Source organism: Phycodurus eques, chromosome 4 (assembly GCF_024500275.1).
Source record: "Phycodurus eques isolate BA_2022a chromosome 4, UOR_Pequ_1.1, whole genome shotgun sequence".
Classification (NCBI taxonomy): domain Eukaryota; kingdom Metazoa; phylum Chordata; class Actinopteri; order Syngnathiformes; family Syngnathidae; genus Phycodurus; species Phycodurus eques.
Genome location: NC_084528.1, coordinates 18622990 through 18647964, shown reverse-complemented (window position 1 = coordinate 18647964; position 24975 = coordinate 18622990). Strand labels below are relative to the sequence as shown.

Genomic DNA, 24975 nt, shown 5'->3' with positions numbered 1-24975 from the left:
AGAAAATCCATATGTGACATGGGGAAAGTGGAACATGCATATATGTCCATGCTGCTCACTACAACATGGCTAAATTGACAATAACAGTGAAAGAAGAATACTGTCGAGGAACAAGGTGGCCTGTACGTAAAATGACTTTTTCAAAACAGCATTTGATACGCACCATCAAAGATCATACAATTGCATAGTGTGGAAAACATTTTTTTTCAATTGATCAATTTAGATAGCTTCACTACACACAGTGAAATATTTCATGATGGTTTTTTTTTTTAAATAATTTGTCATTATAGTTTACAACCAACGAAAACCCAAAATGATCATCTCAAGAAATTCAGATGCAGTGGCCCCCGGCATATTTGCGGTTTGGCATCCACGGATTCACATATTTGCAATTTTTCTCCCCTCAATTTATTTATTTATTATGTTAATGTTTGGGTGGGGGGAACCAACCCCCGTTTTTCGTGGAAAGGGTTGATTGGCGGTATATTTCTTTGGATTAACCAAAAAACTTTTTCTTCAATGCGATTATCATGGTCTTCAAATCTGTCAATTATTCACAGACTTTCCCTCTACGCAGTCGGGCACGCACCCTATCTCCCGCGAATAGAAGGGGTCCACTGTATTTCAAAAACAACCAAAATGATTTTTAATCTAGAAATTTCATTGGAATTGTCCTTCTGAAGAGTATTTTTATATGTTTAATGAATCTGTTTAATGAGTTTGACTTTTTAAATTACACTGTGGAAATAAACAGCCTAATAGCATAATTGCACAAGTCATTTTGTTACGTTTTCATAAAACAAGAAAAGAAATTTTTTTTAAAAAAAACAAAGATTCCAGTTGTCTTGATTCAAGATTTGCAGATTACCATGACCTGGATAACTAATCTACACAGACATAAAGATAAAACATTTTTTTAGCAAGCTCATAAATTAAAAATGACTCGGGCAATTACGCTATTAGGCTAACACAATGAACATATTGAAATGCTGTATATGAATTTATCGATTCCTACAATGGCCAAAGTTTGACTTAAAATAAAGATTTGTTTTGTGAATGATACCTTAAACTGGGAATGTATCCGTCACACAAGTATGGTGAAGTTTACCACTCCAATTAAACTAAATAAAACTCAAAAGTACTCACCCTTTGAACAGCAAAGTGTTCCACACATTTGTTGTTGGCAAGCTTCTCTGGTTTTCCTGCTTGTCATTTGCTGTGCTTTTAGCCATATGCTATTTAGCTTAATTTAACTTTGTCAAATGAACTAAGGACAGAGCTTTTAGCAGAACACTGCTTACTGTTCTTCAGCAGAATGAATCGCCTTTTGGGAGCCTCAATATGCCCAAAACACAATGTTTGCAAGGTAGAAATGTGTTTTAGGAGTCCTTAAAATGACCCCCCCCCCCCCCCAACCACAGAACTGTGAGGTATTGTGCTGCCTGTCACACATTTCCTCCTCAAAATTTACAAATTGTGTGATTTTTAGGTTTTCAAATCCACTGTTTAATTAAGGGGACATTTTGTTTTGAAATTCGAGCAAATTAGAAGTGGATCGTTGTGGTCCAAATTAAGAGGTTCCACAAATTTGGATTTGGAGCTTTGGCCCGCCGCACACCGAGCAAAGCAGCTGGAACCGCCTGAACTGTCAGATAGTGTGCGGGGGTTTGCAAAACCAGTTTTTGCTGTGATTTCAAAATTTGAATGGCCAGTGAACAATATTACAAATGTAACAGCCAATAAAAAATACACCAGTTTTCACAAAAACTGTTAAGTTTCTGGGTTTCAAGCGCTGCCAAGATGTCCCAATACAGTATGTATTTTGTTTTACAATTCAAACAATATGCAACCATAGAATTCCATTTGAACCTCTGGCTAAAATAAACAAAGCGTGGAGTCTCTCGTTGCCAAAATGCACGGGTGCAGTCGGTGAACAGGTCGACTGATCATTGCCAAGTCTCAAAAATATTCATGCTCTTTTTTCCACCTGTTTCCTCTTTTTGTGGCCATCCGCTTCTTCCTTGACAATCCCACCATGTTTTTCTGGTTCATTCATTTTCCATACCGCTTATCCTCGCTAGGGTCGCGGGGGCGTGCTGGAGCCTCTCCCAGCTATCTTCGGTCGAGATATTTTATTTTTTTACAATATTTTGTATGCGGAGTCTCAAAATGCATTACGTTTGCTCTTTTTATGTTGCAGCGCTTCAAGCAATGTACGGTGATGAATCGTACATTGAATTTTTTTGTGATGGTCCACTTTAGACGCCTTTGGCTGCGTCGCTCGTTGTTTGACGGTCCTTAGTGTCAGAACCATGTCCCCATATCCCCCTACCCCCTCTTTCCAGCGGGTGTCATCATGGAATCAATTAGCTGCAGCCCAAGTAGAAACAACAATCCTGTTCAATGTTACCTTGCATCTTGTCCTCCACATTTATAAATAGTTGCATTAATTTCACTCACTGCCCCCCCCCCCCCCCCCCCACCCCCCAGGGAATTCAACAACAGTACATCTCTGTAGAGTGTTTGCCAGTGGAAGGGTGTCTAATCTGGCGAGAGAGAGGTTGTCCTTTTGAATATTTATTTTTTTCCAAAGGTGTGACCGTGTAAGTGATGGCTCCGCAATAGGAAAGCATGAGTTTACACCCCGCAGCGAGACCGATCAATTACCTCGATCGGTGAAATATTCCCCACTGGATGGACAGTGGCTCCGTGCATTTTGATACTCGCGTGGCATTTCCCCCACCGGCACGCACGCTTGATTGTATTGGCACTTGGTGAGGAAATTCTCACCGAGCTTCCCTCTTAATGTGCCCGAAGCCGGCCAGATCCATACGAGCTGTCGAGATAAGCAGACGCCTCATGCGTCACGAGCTGACGCCTCGTTCCTTGTCCCTTTGGCGGCCAACGTGATTGACACGTGCTGACGGATTAGTTAATAAACTGGGGAAACTCCACACAGGCTGGCTATTAAATAAAACTTTTGCCTTTGAAGTATGGCCATCCATATAGCTCCAAAATGCGTTTCAATAAACAAATTGGCGAAACAATTTAAAACACCAGTTTTATTGAACTTGCATGGTACAGAAAGACCATAGTCCTACAGGAGTTGTACTAAAAACCACAAGACTTGATATGTGCACGAGCCACACATGACACCACCAGCACAACGCTTGTCGTGGGAGAAATGGCAAACTATCAGGACAAAAGTATTGGAACATCAGGAAGTGAACACTATGGAAAGCCGTTTGACTATTTATTCCATAGCCTTGACATCCATTTTAAGGTCCATGTACTAGTACACTCCGTGTACTAGTACTCCATGTACTAGTACTCACTAATAAGACATGCACACTGCAACTTTCTTATAACGTTTTTCCACTGCTATATGACATTTCTGCACACTAATAGGATAACTAGATTAGGGCCCGACCGATTAATCGGCCGGCCGATATTAGCTCTTTTCAAATAGGCAAAAATTGGCAAATATTATATATATATATATATATATATATATATATATATATATACACACACACACACACACACACACACACATACACGACAGTGACATTCAAGCCAACATTTTTTCTAAATCGGCAAAAATCTCTTGTAAAGTTAAACACATACTAAAGGCCAAAGTCTTGTAAAACAGTAAAATGTTCTGCATGTAATTCATATCTTTATTGTTGTAAGTGTTAAGGGACCCAAAAAATTCATTTTATTCATTATGTATGTTTTTAATTAATCAGCCGATTAATCGGCTAACGGAATTTTACTATGCCAACTATCGGAATCGTCTTCAAAAAAATCCATCTCTGTCAGGCCCTAAACTACATATTAATAGGGAGGCAAAACTGCAATAGTTGACATCTGCTCCCTCCCAGTACTACTAGTGAGGCACTAAATGTTAACTAGTAGGACTAGTAGCACACATTTGTCAACTAGTGCACAGGTTTTTCCTCACTCGTATCATTTAGTGGTCCTAGTGAGCATTTTTTAGGTATCCGTGTTATTCAACTTAAGGTCTAGTCAACTACGGCGCTGCACTAGTAACACTACTTCCGCCATTCTACTAGTGTGCTGAATTTTACGAGTGAGGACAGACTGTACCTAGCACCATGCATACTACTACTACATGGACCTTTAAATGTATCTCAAACATTTCAAATAAATGCTCAAAAAGCTTACCAGGTGATTAATGATAACCACCACCTTGCACAATAGAAATAAACACACGGTTCAAATGGACGAGTGTCTCAATACTTTTGTCCACATAACGTCGTCAGAATGCCGCTGAGAAAAGTTTCATCGAAGACAACTCGTGACGCTCGTCTCTGCAAGGTTCTATAAGACGTCACAAGCCGATAGGTAAAATAGACATTTATAAATAATACATTTGACTGTTATGATGCGGGCGACATGAACGTTCCCTTGAAAGTTCCTTTGGTGCCTCTTTCGAATGATGTACAGTGATTAGATGTGAAGGCAGATGATGGTTGTTATTTCCACAATGCAATACCTGTCAGGGGGAAAAAAAGTAAGATATAATCCATGTTGCGGTAGTCCTTGGCTCTCCATGACGACATAAATCTGTCTCTGTTGTCAAGTGAACACAAAGACAAAACAAATCCTTTTTGGATTGGTTGCTCAAAGAGCCATTCAGGTGGTGAATATTTCGGAGCAAGCAGTGTCACGCTCTTTGCACCTCAGTGTGAATAAAGAGGTGAATGCCAGATAATTAAGTAAACAAATCATGGAAAAAAACAAACACACACAACGAATTAGCATTTTTTCCGAGGCTTGAAGCAAGGGAGCGTTTTTGGAGCGTGACATGTTAAACACATTGCCTGTTGGCTAAAGCCCCGCTAAACAGCTTTGTGAAATACCACAATCCTTGTTTGGTGATGCCGACGCTCGATGAAGGATGGATTTACAACGCGGCCGTCCAAACTCTAGGCCCGGGGGCCAGATACGGCCCGCCACATCATTTTATGTGGCCCAATAAACTAAGTGGATGTTTTTCTTCTTCATTTGGCAAAAAATCTGTGCAGATATTGCAATTTTCTTCACTTTTAACAAATATTACAAGCATTTTCCCTACCACAAAACCTTTATTAACGTTACTTGAACATTTTTTTTTTTTTCAGATTTTCTTCGTCCTCTGTTATTTGCTAAGAGCTCACCTATTTGCATCTTGGTACCAAAAAAAATGGAGGTGCTCATTTAGAAAAGTAGTACTTTGCCGCCATCTTGTGGCATCTTTAGACAATTACAATCCCTTTTAGAAGGGCCATTACTCTGGCGATTTTTGTACTTGAATATTTTCCATCACTTCTGATTTCCAATCTAATTTGTGTACAGTATATTTATTTATTTTTATACTGTATATAGATACTGTACATTGGTGCTCTGAGTTACGAGTGTAATTCATTCAGTGACCATGCTCATAACTCAAAACATAAAATTTTAATCGTGATTGCAATTTTGGCTGCCACGATTAAATGAGCCTGACAGTTGGCAATTTTTTTTACATTTAAAATGCAGGCACTGCTGCATATGAAAATGGTTTCATTTGCCGTAGTGCCCGCAACCGAGTCAGCCGGCCACCAGGGGGCGAACGTATGGTTAAGCGAAGCAAAGCAAGTTAATTTATATAGCGCATGTGCTTCACATGATTAAAAGCATTTAAAAACAAAGAAAAAAAAACAGCTTATGAACACTTAAAACAAAGAAAAAAATAAATGCACAATTAAAACAGCGTACAGTGCAAGAAATATTTAAAAGTGGAAATGCTCTAAAAAGCATGAGAAAAAAGAAGTTTTTAACCTGGACTTAAAAACATGCACACTTGGGGCTGACGTCACTTCTGTTGGCGACTTATTCCATTTGTGTGCAGCATAATAGCTAAATGCTGCTTCACCATGTTTGCTTTGGACTCTGTGCGCCACTATTTGACCTGAGTCAAAGACTTAAGGTTAAGGCTTCATTAAGAGCCGGCTCCGTCCTCTCAGCACGTTGGCAGAGAAGCGGCATGCCACGGCAAGACACTATTAACAATCGATGCGGTGGCTGCCTTGACTTCAACTTTTCGGCTGGCCTGACCGCAGTAAAAAAAACGCCAGAGTAGAGCGGGAAATCACAACTGTCGATTAATTCATCGCAGCTGCTTCGGCTATGCACGACCGAGCCCCCAGGCAGCAGTATAATAGTCATGCAGACAAACTAAGAAGAGTTTCACTCAACTACTGCAAGTGACTCAGTAATCTTCAGTAATAATTAGTCTTTTTTTTTGCAGAGGATAAAGAATATATGACTATGAGTGTTGTTATAAAGTTATGTTGTTGTTATAAAAACACAATGTTTAATTAGCTTTATGTTCGACAGAAAATTTAAACTGGGAGTGGCATAAACAGCTTGAAGCCTCTTTTTTGATAAAGTGTTCACTATCTACCAAACGACTGCATGTTGTGAAGTTGTGTTGCGTTCACTGCCACCATATAGCGCTCGCATATAAAATTTGATCTTGCCCATCAAATCACAATACCAACTTGGACGACGGCTCGTATCTAAAACAAAAACATTAGTCGGGTCACTCGTATCTCAAGGCGCCAATGTAAGAACAATCAAATGCAGGGGCAATTGCATACATGTAGTATGTCACACATCTCTCAGGTTTTCACAGTCATAACAGCTTTCTTATTAAAATCATAACTACGTTGTGGCCTGTGATGAAAATTAATTTGACAGCCATGATTTACAAGCAAGAAAAACGGAATTCTTGTGGCATGAGAATAGTGAACATTCTTCCGACGTGTAGTTGTGTGAGTAGAAGCACTGGACGCGAGATTGGGCCCTCAAACGGGATGCTTGCATGGCTGTTAAACTGTTTGTATGTGAATTAGTCACGGCGAGTCCGCGCTAGGCACAGCTCAGGACCGTGACAGCCACACAGAGGAAATTTACACCGAGCACACGGGGAGGGAAGGAAGGAAGGAAGAAAAGAAAGAGGCGGGCATGATGAGTTTAGGTTTAAGACCTCAGGGAAGCCAAGAGGTTTGCGTGGCGGTTTGAATACCTGCAGTCCCTGAACGTATTTCACAGAAAATGAAAAACGCTGCCGCAGGCAGACGAAACAAAAATTTCTGGAGGCTCCGTGGAAGTGTTCACCATATGGAAAAGAGCCACCTCAGAGGTTCACAACCGGGATCCTGACACAGAAAGAGACAAGACAAGAAAGGGTGTTTAAAAAAAAAACAGAAAGAGAAGTCTATTCATGGGGGGGAATGTGAGGTAAAGTGGAGCAGAGAGGCCTGAAGCTGGAGAAGGGACACACTCCCAAACTACTCAAGCTGCATCACAAGGGACTGAGAAGGAAGAGTGCAGCACTATAATTATCCTTATTGAGATTAACTCTAAATACCCTTGAACAAAAGCATCATTCTGTGGATGGGCACTTTTTTTTTTTCTTTTTTCCACGAGGGCCCTAGAGTGACTCAAACACGGACTACTTCTCAAGGCAGCGAAAACACTCACGAATGCTCCTCGGAGAACACAAGCGCCTCTGTCCACTCACAAGATGGCACAAAGACAGGAGGTTGATGCACACTTTCTTAAGCGAGTCGTTACCTCTCGCGGTCGGCGAAGGAGGAGGAGGTGCTGTGCAGCGTCTGGCGGCTCTCCTCAGAAGCCAGGGAGCACGGCAGCGCGCGGGAGAGGGGCGGGGCAACGCCACGGGACAGCGGGGGCGGGTGCCGGGAACAGTTGCGATCGTAACTGGAGAGATGGATTGATGGGTGGAGCACGGTTGAGCGGGAAGTTAAAGTGCAAACCCAATTCCAATGAAGTTGGGACGTTGCGTTAAACAAATAAAAACAGAATACAATGATTTGCAAATCATGTTCAACCTATATTTAATTGAATACACTACAAAGACAAGATATTTAATGTTCAAACTGATAAACCTTATTGTTTTTAGCAAATAATCATTAACTTATAATTTTATGGCTGCAAACATTTTCCAAAAAAGCTGGGACAAGGTCATGTTTACCACTGTGTTACATCACCTTTTCTTTTAACAACATTCAATAAACGTTTGGGAACTGAGGACACTAATTGTTGAAGCTTTATAGGTGGAATTCTTTCCCATTCTTGCTTGATGTACAGCTTCAGCTGTTCAACAGTCTCCGTTGTCGTATTTTATGCTTCATAATGCGCCACACAGTTTCAATGGGAGACAGGTCTGGACTGCAGGCAGGCCAGTCTAGTACCCGCACTCTTTTACTACGAAGCCACGCTGTTGTAACACGTGCAGAATGTGGTTTGGTAAAATAAGCAGGGACGTCCATGAAAACGACATTGCTTGGATGGCAGCATATGTTTCTCCCAAACCTGTATGTACTTTTCAGGATTAATGGTGCCTTCACAGATGTGTAAGTTACCCATGCCATTGGCACTAACACAGCCCCATACCATCACAGATGCTGGCTTGTGAACTTTGCGTCTGTAACAGTCCGGATGGTTCTTTTCCTCTTTGGCCCAGAGGACACAACATCCACAATTTCCAAAAACAATTTGAAATGTGGACTTGTCGGACCTCAGAACACTTTTCCACTTTCCATCAGTCCATCTTAGATGAGCTCGGGCCCAGAGAAGCCGGCGGCGTTTCTGGGTGTTGTTGATAAATGGCTTTTGCTTTGCATAGTAGAGTTTCAAGTTACACTTACAGATGTAGCACCAAACTGTATTTACTGACATTGGATTTCTGTGTTCCTGAGCCCATGTGGTGATATCCTTTACACATTGACGTGGTTTTTGAAGCAGTGCCGCCTGAGGGATCGAAGGTCACAGGCATTCAATGTTGGTTTTCAGCCTTGCCGCTTACATGCAGTGATTTCTCCAGATTCTCTGAACCTTTTGATGATATTATGGACCGTAGATGATGAAATCCCTGAATTCCTTGCAATTGTACGTTGAGGAACATTGTACTTAAACTGTTTGACTATTTTCTCACGCACTTGTTCACAAAAAGGTGAACAGGTGCGCCCCAGCTTTGCTTGTGAATGACTGAGCAATTCAGGGAAGCTCCTTTTATACCCAATCATGGCACCCACCTGTTCCCAATTAGCCTGTTCACCTGTGGGATGCTCCAAACTGGTGTTTGATGAGCATTCCTCAACTTTCTCAGTCTTTTTTGCCACCTGTCCCATCTTTTTTGGAGTTAATAATTCTTTGCGTTTATCAGTTTGAACATTAAATATCTTGTCTTTGTAGTGTATTCAATTAAATATAGGTTGAACATGATTTGCAAATCACTGTATTCTGTTTTTATTTGTTTAACACAACGTCCCAACTTCATTGGAATTGGGGTTGTATTTATATGAGCAATGTTACTTGTTTGTTTGCACAATATAGTGCTGAGGTTTTTCCTATAAATACTTTTTGTTGTTTTGTGAGATTGTTTTGAGTAGCATTCGTACATCATTTTTTTTTCAAACGCTCCAATACAAATTAATACATACAAGTAACATATTTACATCACTAGACATACATAAGTACATCTATTCGCCTTAATGAACACCTACCGTATATTATCACCTACATATGTAAACATTTGTATTTAAACATATACATGTCCACACATGTATTTGTGTTTAACACCTTAAACTCACATAATCAACCACCATGTACTACTGTATACATGTTTTATAGGCTATGTGTTCTGGGAAGCTGAATTTTGATTTTGATATAGTGAGGATCAGCGGTACAGAAAATGGATGGATGGATGGACATCTGCGTAATAATTGTTCTCAAAATTACAGTGTCTTATTTAACCTTTTCCCGCTCAACTTAGCTTTGCTAAAGGATCATACAACCCGATATTTTTTGTAATAAGTCATTCTGTAGCTAACTGTCCCTATATTATTCTATATTAAGCAATTTTGTGACATCGTATGGAATAAATTAAAACTGAAAAAAAATAAGCTGTCAGTATTTTGTCACTCAAAACTATTCAAAGAAAGAAGACAAAAACAAAAATAAAGAAAATATTAGTGTTGTTTGTAGTTTGTCTGGAAGGGTCTTTGCTTTGTCTGAAATGCAGATTCGATTGACAAAGCGACTCATAGAGGCTTAAATCTGATTGGAGAAAGCATCTTCCATGCACATGACCTGGAAGTAGTGGATCCAAGAGAAATGCTCCAAAATGAAGCGAATGGACTCTTGGGAATAAATTAATTGGCTTGAATTAATATAGAATATCCTATTGCCTACTATACAGTTCGATTGAAAAGTATCACCCCGTTTAAAAAAAGGGAAAAAAGCTACTATTTTTTCTTTTTTTTGTTCTTTAATATATTTTTAACAAGAAATAAATATGAGAGAAAGGCATTTAAAACTCATTATGGGCACCGATATTTGCTACCAACTTCTTGAGCCGCCCAGGACTCGCGTCAACTGATTCGGTCGGACTCTTCGTGGGATGGAAGACAAAACTTCTCATATTCGTCCTTCAAGTTCTTCCAAAGTCTTTAGTTTGGTACAGTAGAATTGCTCCTCTAACTGACCACAAAGGAAAAAAGTCACAGGGTGTAAGTCGGGACCTATGGCTTGCCACTCTTTCGGAACATGACGACTCATCCATCTTCTGGGAAAGCAAGCATTCAGCTATTCATGAACGACAATAGAAAAACGGGGACGGGCCCAATCTTGCATGAAAATCAAATCTTCAATACTCTCCCAAACACTAATAACTCGGCAGATTCTATTAGAATTTAGGTTGTAAATGTATCTCAGTGCTTTTGATAGTGTTTAGGCCAGCAGAGAAGGCCTCCCGGGCCCTAACCGCCCACCAGCGGATGAGGAGATAGGAGGACGAGCAGAGAACCAACAAGTGAGAGAGCATCAGGAGCAGCAGTCATTTTGACGTCGGCAAACGCATTAACGCTGCCAATGCGAGAGAGGATTAGTCGCCCTCATCGGACTCATTAAAACAATGTCCGTAGGAAGGGGAGGCGTGGAGTCAATCGGGGTCAGGAGAGGAGAGGAGGGGGAAGCAACAAGTCGTAGAAATGGACGTGGAGGATGGGGGATGCTAGTAAAAGTGGGAGGTGAGTTATGGTGGAAGAGTTTTGTTGGCTTTCTTGAGGGCATCCTCTGTTTTTAATACTACTGACCACGACTATTTGGAGGTGCGCTGGCTGGGGGGCTCAGCTCACGAGTAAACGAGGGTCCTCTAATTACGACAGTACGGACATACTATACGACGTTTCCAGTTTATGAACGGCCAGCAATGAACTAGTTTGTTAGGCTTCTTCAGCACGCCTGTGTTCTTCTTGGCTAGGAACTGTCAAATCATCTGACAGCTCTGTTGTCATGGTGTTTCCCTGCCACAACTCTTGCCTCTTCTCGTGCAGTGAACAAAGTAAATGCCACAGGATCTTCCATGTTGACGTGCGGATTGATCATCTGGCCCACATTGAAGGAGAAAAGTCAAACATGGGTTTGAAATGTAACTCTTGTGACATCAGACCTGGAACCTTTCTGACGACTGCCTCAACTGACGTCGTCACTCTGCACACACAAAGGGTGAAGCTACTACATAGCCAGCCCTTAGCACATCTTCATTTGCTCACTTCCACGTCATTCAACATGCCAGGCCCGCTTTTTAAAAGTTACAGGCACAGTCACTATCGTGTAGAATGTGTGAATGTGTGTGAATGTGAAATAATACCTGTACCTCACATGCATGTACTAATAGATGGTAATACAGTGTACGGATGAAGGTTTAAAATACAAATAAATAATAAATACTTGGTCAGTACTTCCCAAATTTCTTCTATTGCCAGGGTGTTCTGGAGCAACCCCCACCGCATTTGTAATAAATAAGTTTGAAAACGCCCTGCGATTGGCTGGGAACCCGTTCACGGTGTACCCCGCCTCCTCCTCGCAGTTAGCTGGGATAGGCTCCAGCATACCCGCGACCCTAGTGAGAATAAGCAGTGTAGAAAATGGATGGATGGAAGTTTAAAAACTTTTTTTTTTTTTTTTTACGGAAAACCTACTTTTGGCCCACCCTGTACACATACTGTAATCAAGACTTTACTACTGCATTAGTGTAGGCTAATAATAGATAGGACTTTCCAACTTTCGTACAAATTCAGGTTACTGTACATGGCCAGGAGTAGCAGGGGAGAGCCTATGAATTCTCTAAGGGCGGGCCCTTCATCACACAAGACGTTTGGTCAAGAGGTAAGCATGGTGAGTCATCAAATTTGGCTGACATGCTCTGTCCACACACAATGACTAAAACTTAAATTTCTCCACAATTTAGTGTCCATGTTTCCTGTAGTATGAGATTCAACTTTGGTTGCAATTGGGCAAAACCTCTGACCCCTGGCAATAGCCATATTAACCTAAAATTGTCCTCTTTCGACACCAATCCTCAAACAAGGAAAGAAACATAAGAGAAGCAGAAGAGGATGGAAGTATGCTTTAGTTCCAATTAGTTTTGTTTCTTCAGGTGAGAAGGATCTCTGGAAAGGGCCAAATTATACCTAAAGCAGGCACATGAAACCAAAATGGACCACTTCCTGTCTTTTTTTTTTCCTCTTGAGAGACATTCATTCATTAATTCTTTCATTTTCAGTACCGCCTATCCTCACTAGGTTCACGGGCGTGCTGGAGCCTATCCGAGCTATCTTCGGGCAAGAGGCGGGGTACACCCTGAACTGGTCGCCAGATAATCACAAGGCACATATAAACAAACAACCATTCGCACTCGCATTCACACCTACGGGCAATTTAGAGTCTTCAAGTAACCTACCACACATGCTTTGGGGATGAGGGAGGAAACCGGAGTCCCCAGAGAAAACCCACGCAGGCACAGGGAGAACATGCAAAGTCCACAGAGGCATGGCCGGATTTGAACCCGGGTCCTCAGAACTGTGAGGCGGATGTGCTAACCAGTCATCAACCGTGCCATCTCTTGAGAGATGCCTCCCAAATTTCTTGTTACGAAGTGAAACTGGCTTCAGGGACTGGATTTACCTAAATTTTACAGCAAAGGTGTACAAAAAAAAAAAAAAAAACCCAACCTTTTCTGTGTATATCAGGCCGGCACGGTGGACGACTGGTTGGCATATCTGCCTCACAGTTTTGGGTTCAAATCCCGGCCCCGCCTGTGTGGAGTTTGGATGTCCTCCCCGTGCCTGGGTGGGTTTCCTCCGGGAACTCCGGCTTCCTCCCACATCCCAAAAACATGTGTGGTAGGTTGATAGGAGACTCTAAATTGCCCGTAGATGTGAATGTTAGTGCGAATGGTTGTTTGTTTCTATGTGCCCTGCAATTGGCTGGCGACCGGTTCAGGTTGTACCACCTCTCGCCCGAAGATAGCTGGGATGGGCTCCGGCATACCCGCGACCCTAGTGAGGATGAACAGTAAAGAAAATGGATGGATGGATGTGTATATGAGACCCAAGATATGAAAAGCCTAATACATAATAAATAAATCAAAGCATAAAAGTAACTGTACCTTCTGCCTAGAGCAGGCACAAACACTGGTGAATTGACTAAAAGTGCCAGCTGTCTCAACACCTGTGCAATGCACTATGGGCTATGACATCAGAGAGTTGCCTCGCTTTGCTAGTTTGCATGAAAATACAGTAAAATGCTACATAGTGTGTTCCACAGAGAAGAACATGTCACAAATGCGCCTCTTTGAACTGGACGAGAATAATCCTCAAAGGAGGAAGCAGGCAAAAGTGAAGCAGCCTCTTACATACAGAAGACAGGAGACATGTTTTGATGCTCTTGGCAGAATATGATGACATGTTGACATAGTAAAATCAGTTTGCTACAAAGAGATGGATATTTTCCTTGTTTTAGACAGTGTCAATCAAAAATATTAACTTGGCTTTCACTTTGTTGTTTGTTCCTGATGTATTGATAGATCCCAACATGCTAGAATTGAAGCTGTCAGAAGACTGTCGCTCCTAAAAACAAATCATCATCTCTGATTTTGATGTTGTAGCATTCTAATTCTGCTTCATACACGAGCTCCAATTGATTTAGGATTTTTTCTCTTCTGCGTAGCGTGACATTTTGAATGCAAATGTATATCCTTGGGCTCATAAATTTAACCCTACCTGAATCCCAACCACTAAACCTACCCTAACACTATATTTACCACTAAACCCTACACTAACCCTAAGTACATAATCAAACCTAATGTACCACTAGGCATGGGCCGGTATCGGATTCTGATGCTATGATAACTATGGGCACAAATATTGTGGTTTGAAAAGTTTGGGTGAATAACTTTTTCCCACAGAACATTCTCCATAGGTATAAATTAGTAAACGGAAAAAAGAAAATAATGGACTTTTTCTTAATATAATCAAAACGTGGAATGGTGGGTGAATAGTTTGCACATCTGCCTCACAGTTCTGAGGACCCTGGTTCAAATCCGGAGTAGAGTGGAGTGAGGATATACACACACACACACACACTTATGTAGGAAAAGCGCCCCTCCTGGAGAAAATTCCACCAGCCGCCACTGTGTACCACTAAACCTGCCCTAACCACACCACTAAACCTAAACTTATCCTAACTGAACCACTACATCAACACTAACTCTACCACTGAACTCCACACTAACCTGACCACTAAACCAACCCTAACCATATCACTAAACCTGCCACCAACCCTCACTCTACCACTCATGCAACCTTGCCACTGACCCTACTACAAAGCCAACCCCTAACCATGACTGTAGCACTAAACACTACATTAACCATACCGCTAAACCAACCTGAAGCGTACTCCAAACCCTAGGCTCCAACCTCTAACACTACCCTCACTCTATTGAAAGGTCTTTTAATAAGTAAATATCATAGCTGTAGGGTGTAATGCTCGCATCTCCAAAATCACTACTCCTCAGTAAATTTAAAAAACACCATTTTGCTTGAGTTACCAAACACTGCATCGTTCAAGTTGGTATTAAACCGTATAATCCTATCATATAACGTTGCCCAAAAATATCAACACAACACCACCCCAAAATAATGTTCAATCGCTATTTTAATAAACTTAAAAATCTCTTAATTTATGACACTGTCATTGATTAAATTGGTAGGACAGGTCACCAGCGACTCACAAAGTCTGCGGTTACGCCAACCCCCCAACCAGACAAAAAGCCTTTAATACTTCACAACAGAATAAAACTGAGGTTACATCATCTTCCCAAACTCTTTCTCAAAAGTCTTAGCACCATGACTGATGCAATAAGTAAAACAATGAGCTGACTAAGCCGTTTGGTAGGTGGAAATTAATCTACGTGCACTTACCCGAGTAGCTAGCCAGTTCCTTCTGCACTGAAGCATTAGAGCAATTCATTTTTAACCAAGCAGCCTTATTTAAATGTATCTAACCTATTTCCACTCCTTACTGTCGAAAAAACATTCAGACTTTGAATCTTGATGCCACATAATGCCGCATGGCTACCGCCGACACTTGTTCAGTGTTCAAGAAAGTTAATAGATTTGTTCTCAAGCTATTTCAACACTTTAAATTAGTTAATAATGCATACAAATATCAGACGGCCCAGAGACAGATGAATAGTATCGCTAAAGTATGAAGTTGACCATATTTGACTTCTGCCCAACAGTGACGATATGTCACAATTTTTGTAAAAACAGCAGCATTCCTTTCAGAATACATGAGTGACAGAGCTGTATGTTCTCTACCAAAGTCAACTGATGTCCCATACAACCTCAGGTATACCTGCCCTCAGCCTCAGTCAAGCTTGACACCATCAGACAGATGATTGTAGCGCCTGGAAAACAACTCTAAGCGCATATGCAGCTCTTCTGTAATCATAATGAACTGGATGGTAGCCACTTTCCACTATTTGAAATCATTTGAGTCCATCTGCACCCCATCTTCACTCCTCCCATCCGACACATGGCGTTATTTACAGATTTATGACACCCGAGCGCCAGCCAGTCTATCATGCCACACAGAAATAGTGTGAGAGCGACAATGTGCTGCCTCGCCTCCAGTTTGAATAAGGTCACTGCTGAAGCAAATTTTAGAAGCGACAGTTAGGTCTTGTGTGAAGACAAGTGTTTTTTTTCATTTTTATTTTATTGTGTAGCAGCTCTCAGGAAACTGCAGGATTAAACTGCAGCCACACTGGCAGCACTGGGACACAAAGGAAACTCGTGTCAGAGATAAGATGCAAAGAAGACCGCATTAGAGCAAGGCAGCCACAATTGCAATACCGATAGAAAGCCAAGAACCTCAAGGAAAGAAGTGCGGTAAAAGCACAGGTATTCAGAGCCGAAAGAAAATCCCTGCAAGGCGAAGGAGGCCCTAGTTGGAAGAGGAGGAAGGTGTTGATAATGTAAGACTGTGGCGGCAAATCTGAGCTGAAGTATGAAAAGGGAATATGAAGTGGAACAAATTATACTGCTTTAGGCGCTGCATTGAAAATTACGATTGACAGTAAGGAGACAGCGAACGAACGCATAAATAAGCAACATAAGACAACAAAAAACCTTGACAGAGGAACATGTGGGAAAACAAGGTGCAGAAGATCTGGCAGTCAAATCAACTTGACATTATTGGTCTGATCAGCAAAGCGTGGAAGTGCTCCACTATATCATCTAGATGAGTCCCCCATTTCCCACTAATGGCCACTCTCTGGCGGGGCAATATATAAGGAACACCCATCCCTTGTATTAGTGGCACAATGGCAGGTAGAATATTACATGTTTTTTAAGAGTGATAGCAAATCTTTAAAGGTGTTATCAGTACAAATTATGAACAAACTAGCAGCAGTGCCGCAACTACCATATTTCTGCAAATGCTGTCTGGGAACCAAGGCCCTGACTATTCGGAAAGTAGTAATTGGTGTCAATCTTCTTTTCCTTTCGGCTTGTCCCTTTAGGGGTCGCCACAGCGCGTCATCCTTTTCCATGTAAGCCTATCTCCTGCATCCTCCTCTCGATCACCAACTGCCCTCATGTCTTCCCTCACTACATCTATCAACCTTCTCTTCTTCCTCGAGCTCTCTTGACTGGAAGCTCCATCTTCATCATCCTTCTACCAATATACTGACACTCTCTCCTCTGGACGTGTCCAAACCATCGAAGTCTGCTCTCTCGAACTTTGTCTCCAAAACATCGAACCTTGGCTGTCCCTCTGATGAGCTCATTTCTAATTTTATCCAACCTGGTCACTCCGAGAGCGAAACTCAACTTCTTCATTTCCGCCACCTCCTACTCTGCTTCCTGATGTCTCTTCAGTTCCACTGTCGCTAATCCTCACATCATGGCTGACCACACCACTGTTTTATAAACTTTGCCCTTTATCCTAGCAGAGACTCTTCTGTCACATAACACACCTGATACCTTCCCCCACCCTTTCCAACCTGCTTGTACCTGTTTCTTCACTTCCTGACCACACTCACCATTGCTCTGGACTGTTAACCCCAAGTATTTAAAGTCCTCCACCTTTGCTATCTCTTCTCCCTGTAGCCTCACTCTTCCCCCACCACCCCTTTCATTCATGCACATATATTCTGTCTTACTTGGGCTAATCTTCATTACTCTGCTTTCCAGTGCATGCCTTCATCTTTCTAACTGTTCCTCCAACAAACATCATGGTCCACGGGAATTCCAGTCTAACCTAATCTGTCAATTACCTACCTATTACCACTGGAAACAGGAAGAGGCTCAGGGCTGATCCCTGATGCAGTCCCACCTCCACCTTAAATAAGTAAGTACTTGGTGTCAATAAAGTATGTTTAAGCTTTTCATCTCTACTGGGCTTTTGAATGCAAAATAATGAATTTACAGATACAACTAAGAAACATACGTGAGCGACACTGACTCACCGAATGGCTTGAGTGTGACTTTTTTACATGGCGTTTGCCATTTACTCCATGAATTGCGTTTTTCTTTTATTTCATGGTATTTACATCTAGATGTGTTAAACAACTCAAGATAGAGCACCTTTTGTTTGAAGCCACCCACTTTTCAAGTGCGCAAAACTATTGGAACAGGCTATTAAATTAATTGTGAATCACATTTAATATTTGGTGGCATAACCCTTACTTGCAATAACTGCATCAAGCCTGCGGCCCATTGACTTCACCAGAGTGTTAGATTCTTCATTTGAAATGCTTTTCCAGGCCTTTACTGCAGCCTCTTCCAGTTCTTGTTTCTTTCTGGGGGTTTCTCCCTTCAGTCTCTCCTCTTCAGGAGGTAAAATGCATGCTCTATTGGGTTAAGGTTCAGTGATTGACCTGGCCAGTGTAAGACCTTCCATTTTTTCTCCCTGATGAAATCCTTTGTTCTGTTGGCAGTGTTTTATGGGTCACTGTCTTGTTGCATGATGAAGCAACTCCCGATTAATTTGGATGCATTTTTCTGTAAATTGCCAGACAAAATGGTTTTGTAGAGTTCAGAATTCATTCTGCTGCTACCATCCTGACATCATCAATAAAGACTAGTGAGCCCATTCCAGAAGCAGCCATGCAAGCCCAAGCCATGAGACTACCTCCACCATGCTTTACAGATAAACTTGTTTGTTGTGGAACACAAGCAGATCCTTTCTTTCTCCATACTTTGGCCTTACCATCACTTTGGTAGAAGTTAATCTTGGTCTCATCAGTCCAGAAAACTTTGTTCCAAAGCTTTTGTGGCTCTGTACTTCTTTGTAAAATCCAATCTGGTCTTCCGATACTTTTTGCTGATGATTGGTTTGCATCTTTTGGTATAGCCTGTATATTTATTCTCTCGAAGTCTTCTTTGAACAGTGGATTGTGATACCTTCAGCCCTGCCCTGTGGAGGTTGGCAGTGATGTCACTGACTGTTTTCTTTGGGTGTTTCTTCACAGCTCTCACAATGTTTCTGTCATCAACTGCTGTTGATATCATTGGACGACCTGTTCGATGTCTGTTGCGCCGTACACTAGTAGTTTCTTTCTTTTTCAGGACATTCCAAAGTGTTGTATTGGCTATGCCCAATGTTTGTGCAATAGCTCTGATCTATGTCCCCTCTTCGCTCAGCTTCAAAATGGTTTGCTTTTCTCCCATGGACAGCTCTCTGGTCTTCATGTTTGCTTAACAGCAAATGCAGTTTTTACAGGTGAAATCCAAAGCAAAAACAAGCACTATCGAATGCTTAAGCAATCAATCTAAGAGGCAACACCTGAGCAACTAGAAACACCCATCTGTCACATGTTCCAGTACTTTTGCTCACTTGAAAAGTGTGTGAGCAAAACCAAAAAGGTGCTTTGTCCAGAGTTGTTTAACACATCTAGATGTAAATACCATGAAATAAAAGCTGGAATTCTGAACTTCTTTCTCATATTCATCTTTTGATCTGAAACCCAAATGTCTCCAGTATACAACAAAAACAAAGGACTTGATCTTGCAGTTCCAATACCTTTGGAAGGGACTGTATATTTTGTTCAAGTGTGAGGGGCCTAAGCCTGTTCAACTGTCATTGTGTTGGCATTTCGCTCCCTCATAATATATGTGACAAGCCGAGGTTCACTCCGTAATCTTTATCTTCAACTCAAAAGCTGTGCTTATCTCAAATCCAAATCCACCATCGACAGAGATCTTAATCGCTGAGAACCTCTACCATGCTACCCATTGAAAAATGTACTTGATAAATATATTCGTTTGTCGCAGTAAACAGTTGAATTTAAGTTGGCGAATATAAACATCCCCGTCAGTGAATCAGTTAAAATGGGCAATATAACCAATTTCTTTGGTAGGAGAGTCAATAATTTTTTTTTTTTTATCTGTATTTGCAGCAGGGTTTCAAGTTTAAAACAAAAAATGCAAAGAAATGACAAGAACTGAGGCAGACTGGGCAGATCTAATAAATTGCAAAGCTCCCTAGAACGTCAATGTGGATGCACACAACACTGTGGAGGGACCACGTCAGAGTCAACTGGAAAGCTAGTCTCCACATAACGTAGGAGCACATCTTTTATATTGCACAGAAAACTTATAGGTTAGGTGCTGCTGTTTGCAACAGAGTTCACCAAGATCCCAGCAGTTAACTCTGTCCATATGTGACCTAGAGTATGATCAGAGATAATTACATTTCACACAGGAAAGTCTATATTTGAGGGAGGTGTTCATCTTAAGTGGGGATGGACACGATTTAAACATTATGTAACATTCAGACTGCATTATTCTCTACTAACATGAGCATAAGAAGACAAAAAAAACACTACACTACTAATGAAAGCCCACAGAATACATCCGTTTTCTACTAAAATATAGCCTCTTTTCACGTGGAAAACCGCAATATTTATGCATGAACAGGCTGACAGCAGCTTCGCTCCAAGCTCCCACTAGTGTCTTCACTCCTCATCCTCCTGTGTGGAAGGCAAAAAGCCACAGAGGAAAGAAGGTCAGCTCTGGAGTTCATTAGAGGGCAAGGAAGGATGGAAACAGCCTTGACAGCTTTAGTTTGGATGTTTCTCTTCTGCACTTGTGAGGCTTCTCATTGGTTAGACAAACCCAAGGCACGCTTCCTCCAAAGACATGTGCACTGGCTAAGTGGGAATTCTAAAGAGCTTGTCCAGCTCCCTGTGATCCGGCACATCCATGGGTGATGGGTCTAAACTCAGCTTCAAGATACAATGCAGTGCCCATTCTTTACTTGTCGGGCTAATTGAGGGAAGGAAGTTTGGAGCAGTTTGCTGCATTGCCACCAGCGTTTTTACTTTTGGGATTGTGGCCCAAACTGATTCAGAATATTTTTACAATCATGGAGTCCAACCTGAGGGGAATTTTCAGGTAAACCAATGCTGTTGTTTCCAGATGTGAGGCATTCATTGAAGCAAACAACTTACTGATTCCTTAGTCATTTAGAACGACTCAAATTTGACCATTAACAACGCCTAGACTATCAAATATATGATCTTCAAGTATCTGGCATCATGGAAAGCTTGTTAAACGTCCTGAACCAAAGTTGAGTTGGAATGAGTCGTAGTCTATCACCAACCGACACTAATGCTGTAGTAAAGTCGTAATTATAGCAAATACCTTCCACCTTGCCTTAAGAGTTTATTTAATTCTATGACCAAGCTTGTAACTCAGTTTACTCATATATCAGATCAGTTCCAGCCATCAATCCATTTTCTGTACCGCTTATCCTCACCACGGTTTCGGGCGTGCTGGAGCCTATCCCAGCTGACTCCGGGCGAGAGGCAGGGTACACCCTGAACTGGATGTCAGCCAATCGCAGGCCACATACAAACAAACAATCATTCGTACTCACATTCACACCTACGGGCCATTTAGAGTTTTCAGTTAACCTACCATGCATGTTTTTGGGATGTGGGAGGCAGAGCTGGGTAGCAACGCCCTACATTTACTCAAGTAACATTTTTGATAAATTGTACTTGTGAGAGTAGTTTGAATGAACCAAACTTTTTATTTTTACTTGAGTATTTACGTGAAGAAGAATCAATACTTTTACTCTGTTACAATGATCAACATGACGGTTGCCACTTTTCTTTATCCATGAGTGCGTGATCTATTTTTAGACTTCATCATCGACTTCCGCAATACAATGTGATCGCTTGTGTCATTTGACTCAAATTCACCAATCAGACGGCACGAGGCAGTCACATGACCGCACACAAACCCTTCGTGGGACAATCAAAGTGACAAATCTTTGCCGCGTGAGTGTTTACTTACAGACTCCCAAAAACATGTAGCTTTTAAATTGTGACTGCCCAAACTTGGCTATTTCAGCCCACTTCTAACTTGAGAAAACACCTTGCGGTAAGTTGCAGATGTTTCTTTCTTTCTCGTTCTCTCTCTCGTACACACACATGCTCATGCACACACATATGCTGGCGCACACACACAAACACACTTTCAAGTCAGCAAACAGCTTCTTCATGAAGTCATTTAAGCGAATAAAGTAAATAATGTTTCTGTCGGGCCCCTTGGTTTTTGGGCAGTTTAAAATTGAATTAGTGGCAGGTGTGTGTGGATTCCCATTCCCATATTAATTTTGTATTTTATTTGACGTTCATGCTCTGATTTTTTATTTATTTATTTTAATCAAACGTTACTCACAAGTTAGTAATTACTTGACTAAGTTTTTGACTGAGTACTTTCTTACTCTTACTCAAGTAAATATTTGGAGGACTAGTTTTTACTTTTACTTGAGTCATATTATTCAAAAGTAACAGTACTTTTACTTGAGTACAATATTTGGCTACTATACCCACCTCTGGTGGGAAGAAACCGGAGAAGTCGGAGAAAACCCATGCAGGCATGGGGAGAACATGCAAACTCCACACAGACGAGGACGGATTTGAACGCAGGTCCTCAGAACTGTGAGACCGATGTGCTAACCAGTTGTCCACCATGCAGCGTATCAAATCAGGTCTCCCCACTAAAATAAATTGATATTCCATTAATCCATTCCAGCCCACCAATAAACCCCACAATTTTTTCATGCATATTTTTAACAAAGTAAAACAACACTATATTGTATAAAAACAGAATGTAAAAAATAAACTGGTTTTATAAAGTGTCATTACTGTACGTACTGTATTATTTATTGTTTGGATGCTTGCCTTTAAGGGGTGTGGACTCGTGAGTGACGTCAGGAGCTGGTTGGCTGGTTAATGTGCGTGTGAGCATCTGGGCGTGAGTGGTGGTCTACAGCAGCTGCTTGCAGGTGTTCTCATTTTGTATTTGTGTTTTTGACTGTCCTATTTAATAAAGTCTGAATGTGCATCGCCGACTGCGGCTCTCCTCGCCCACACGCAAGGGCATCGCAGCAACTTCACTCCTCCATTTCTTTTCCACTTCACGACAGCAGCAATATCTTGTTCAATCGTAACTCAAATTTTGCCTCGCAAACCAAAACAAAAAAATTGGCCAAGTGACGAAAAAATACTCATAAATTGGAACACTTAAGGTAAGTAAAGGTACCACTGTATTTGTATGAAAAACACTTCTCGGCCATAAATATAAAACAGTCCAGTCGGCATCTCGGGAGAGTATGATGTATTTCATTGAAATGTTTTATGTTTTTTCATGTTGTCATGATAAATATTGATTCTGAACTGCTCCTGATGATGTACATGGCACAGTTGTGTGCTGTTATATTGCATTTTTGTACAGCAGTGATGATTGCGATGTGATAGTGGTGGTATTAAGTCAGGCAAGTCAACGCGACAGAAGGCCTTGGTAGAAAATGCATATCCTGCCACTGCGTGATCATAAATAAGAGGAAATTCCTACCAGAGTTTGGCCGTGATGATGATTGCAGTGAGGATAAGCAGCGAGGAGATGGTCACAGTGACGTAGAACTGAGGGTCCACTGTAAAACACACACACACACACACAATTACTATTCTCAGAGCGTGACCGTGTATAATTGTGCCAAGAACAAAAGAAGAAATCATTGAGTGCAGCTGAACATGAAATTGGATGTGCAAAAAGACTCCAACGACAGACCTCCAACTAAAATAGTCATCCCATGGCATCTTCCGCATATCTTGAGGGTGGCCGATTGCTCGCCGTAAGTGATGCCAACTTTATGAGGCTTTCCAGACACAACCGACTGCGCTCACTTGGGGAGGTGTGCACGGGGGGGATCAGCCTTCACCCGCATGACAGCTAATTCCCAGGAGCACTCCTGGCAATGCAGGATGTAATTTTCCCTGATACCCACCTTCCTCCAGCTCAGCCTCCTCCGTCCCTCTGTCCTCCACGCCCTCTCGGTTCCACGACTCCGGGGGCGCCTCCTCTTCGGGATGCGTGATGGCGTCGGGGTATAGCCAATCCTCAGAGGAAACGGCAGCAGCGGTGCTGGCCTCCTGCTGGCTCCCGTGCTGGCGCAGGTGCTCCGTTTCCTGGCTGGAAAGGAGGTGGTAGGTCTCATCTTCCAGGGGCTGCGTGGGCCCCCAGACCACCGCCCAAAGAGGGGTGGGCGTCACCTGGGTGGTGACGGACAACTGGACCGAGAGGGCGTCCACCCGGTCCTCGCCCTCGTCGTCACGGTGACAGGTGGAGGGCTGCGTCACCAGGGCGACCAGGACGAGGGAGACGAGGGCGGTCAGTCGTGCGACAGGAGCGATGGAGCTGGAAAAGAATACAAAGATTAAGAGTGAGGGAGAAGTTGCCTGGCTTTCTCCCCTGAAACTCTCCCGTTTTACCATCTCTCCATCGCTTCGCTGTGTTCACTGACACTCCACCACGTTGATCATCTCTGAAAGATGAGACAAGAGGGGCAAAAGAGAGGAAAACAAAGGGGGAGGGTCCAGCTTTTCTCTATCTAGGATCCACGCAGTGATAGTATTGGCAAATATCCCCCGCGCTAATCTATTCTAAATATACACGCTCCCGCGAGCCATTTCAAGTTTTAACGCTCAATTATGCACCACACGTTCTCACACATCTGCGCCCAATAAACGGCCAAAAGTACACACTGATCATCCAGTCCGGTCGCACACGTTCACAGCCAACCCCATAAATCATCATTATCTACGTCACACACGCGGCCAATACTTCTGAATGACACTTTGAGCCAACTTCCCATCTACTACTATACTGCGTAAATGGCAGCCAAATGTCTCTCACGCACTCCCGACGCATATCAGTGCCTACCTCTGGCAAGTGGAGAGAGGGAATGAGAGAGAGAGAGAAAAGGGGAGATACAGAGAGCAAGGGGAAAAAAAAGCATTGGTTGCCTTAGCGACCGAGACATGTAGAGTCCGCTAGAGAGAGCGAGAGCAAGGGAGAGAGAATGTCGGAGAGATTGAAATGCTAATTATGTTTTAAAAAAAAAATAGAGGTTTCAAATTAAAAGGAACAAATTTGACGTGGCAAAGAAATGATACAGAAAGCGATGTTTATAAGCTCATAGTCAAGAGAAGGAGGAGGGGGTGGGGGGAAACTTGATTATAATAACTGCAAGGAC

At 42.1% G+C, this 24975-nt stretch overlaps 1 protein-coding gene across 1 annotated transcript; it reads right to left on the bottom strand.

Moving 5' to 3' along the window:
- Positions 1–3095: 3095 nt before the first annotated feature.
- On the bottom strand, positions 3096–24222 carry pianp (PILR alpha associated neural protein). The gene is made up of 6 exons (XM_061675463.1): positions 24212–24222; positions 23728–24137; positions 23295–23373; positions 7534–7773; positions 7076–7208; positions 3096–4519 (listed from the first exon to the last, which is right to left on the bottom strand). The coding sequence occupies exons 1-4, from the start codon at positions 24220–24222 to the stop codon at positions 7623–7625; spliced, it is 651 nt and encodes a 216-aa protein (XP_061531447.1). The 3' UTR covers positions 3096–4519; positions 7076–7208; positions 7534–7622.
- Positions 24223–24975: the final 753 nt, after the last annotated feature.

Bases quoted from the DNA above. Each gene is read 5' to 3' on its own strand.
- pianp (XM_061675463.1), bottom strand. The intron at 23,374-23,727 runs GTGGGTATCAGG...TGTGTTTTACAG, and splicing joins GGAGGCTGAGCTGGAGGAAG to TGGACCCTCAGTTCTACGTC. The intron at 7,774-23,294 runs GTAGGAATTTCC...CCATCTCTCCAG, and splicing joins ATCATCACGGCCAAACTCTG to TTACGATCGCAACTGTTCCC.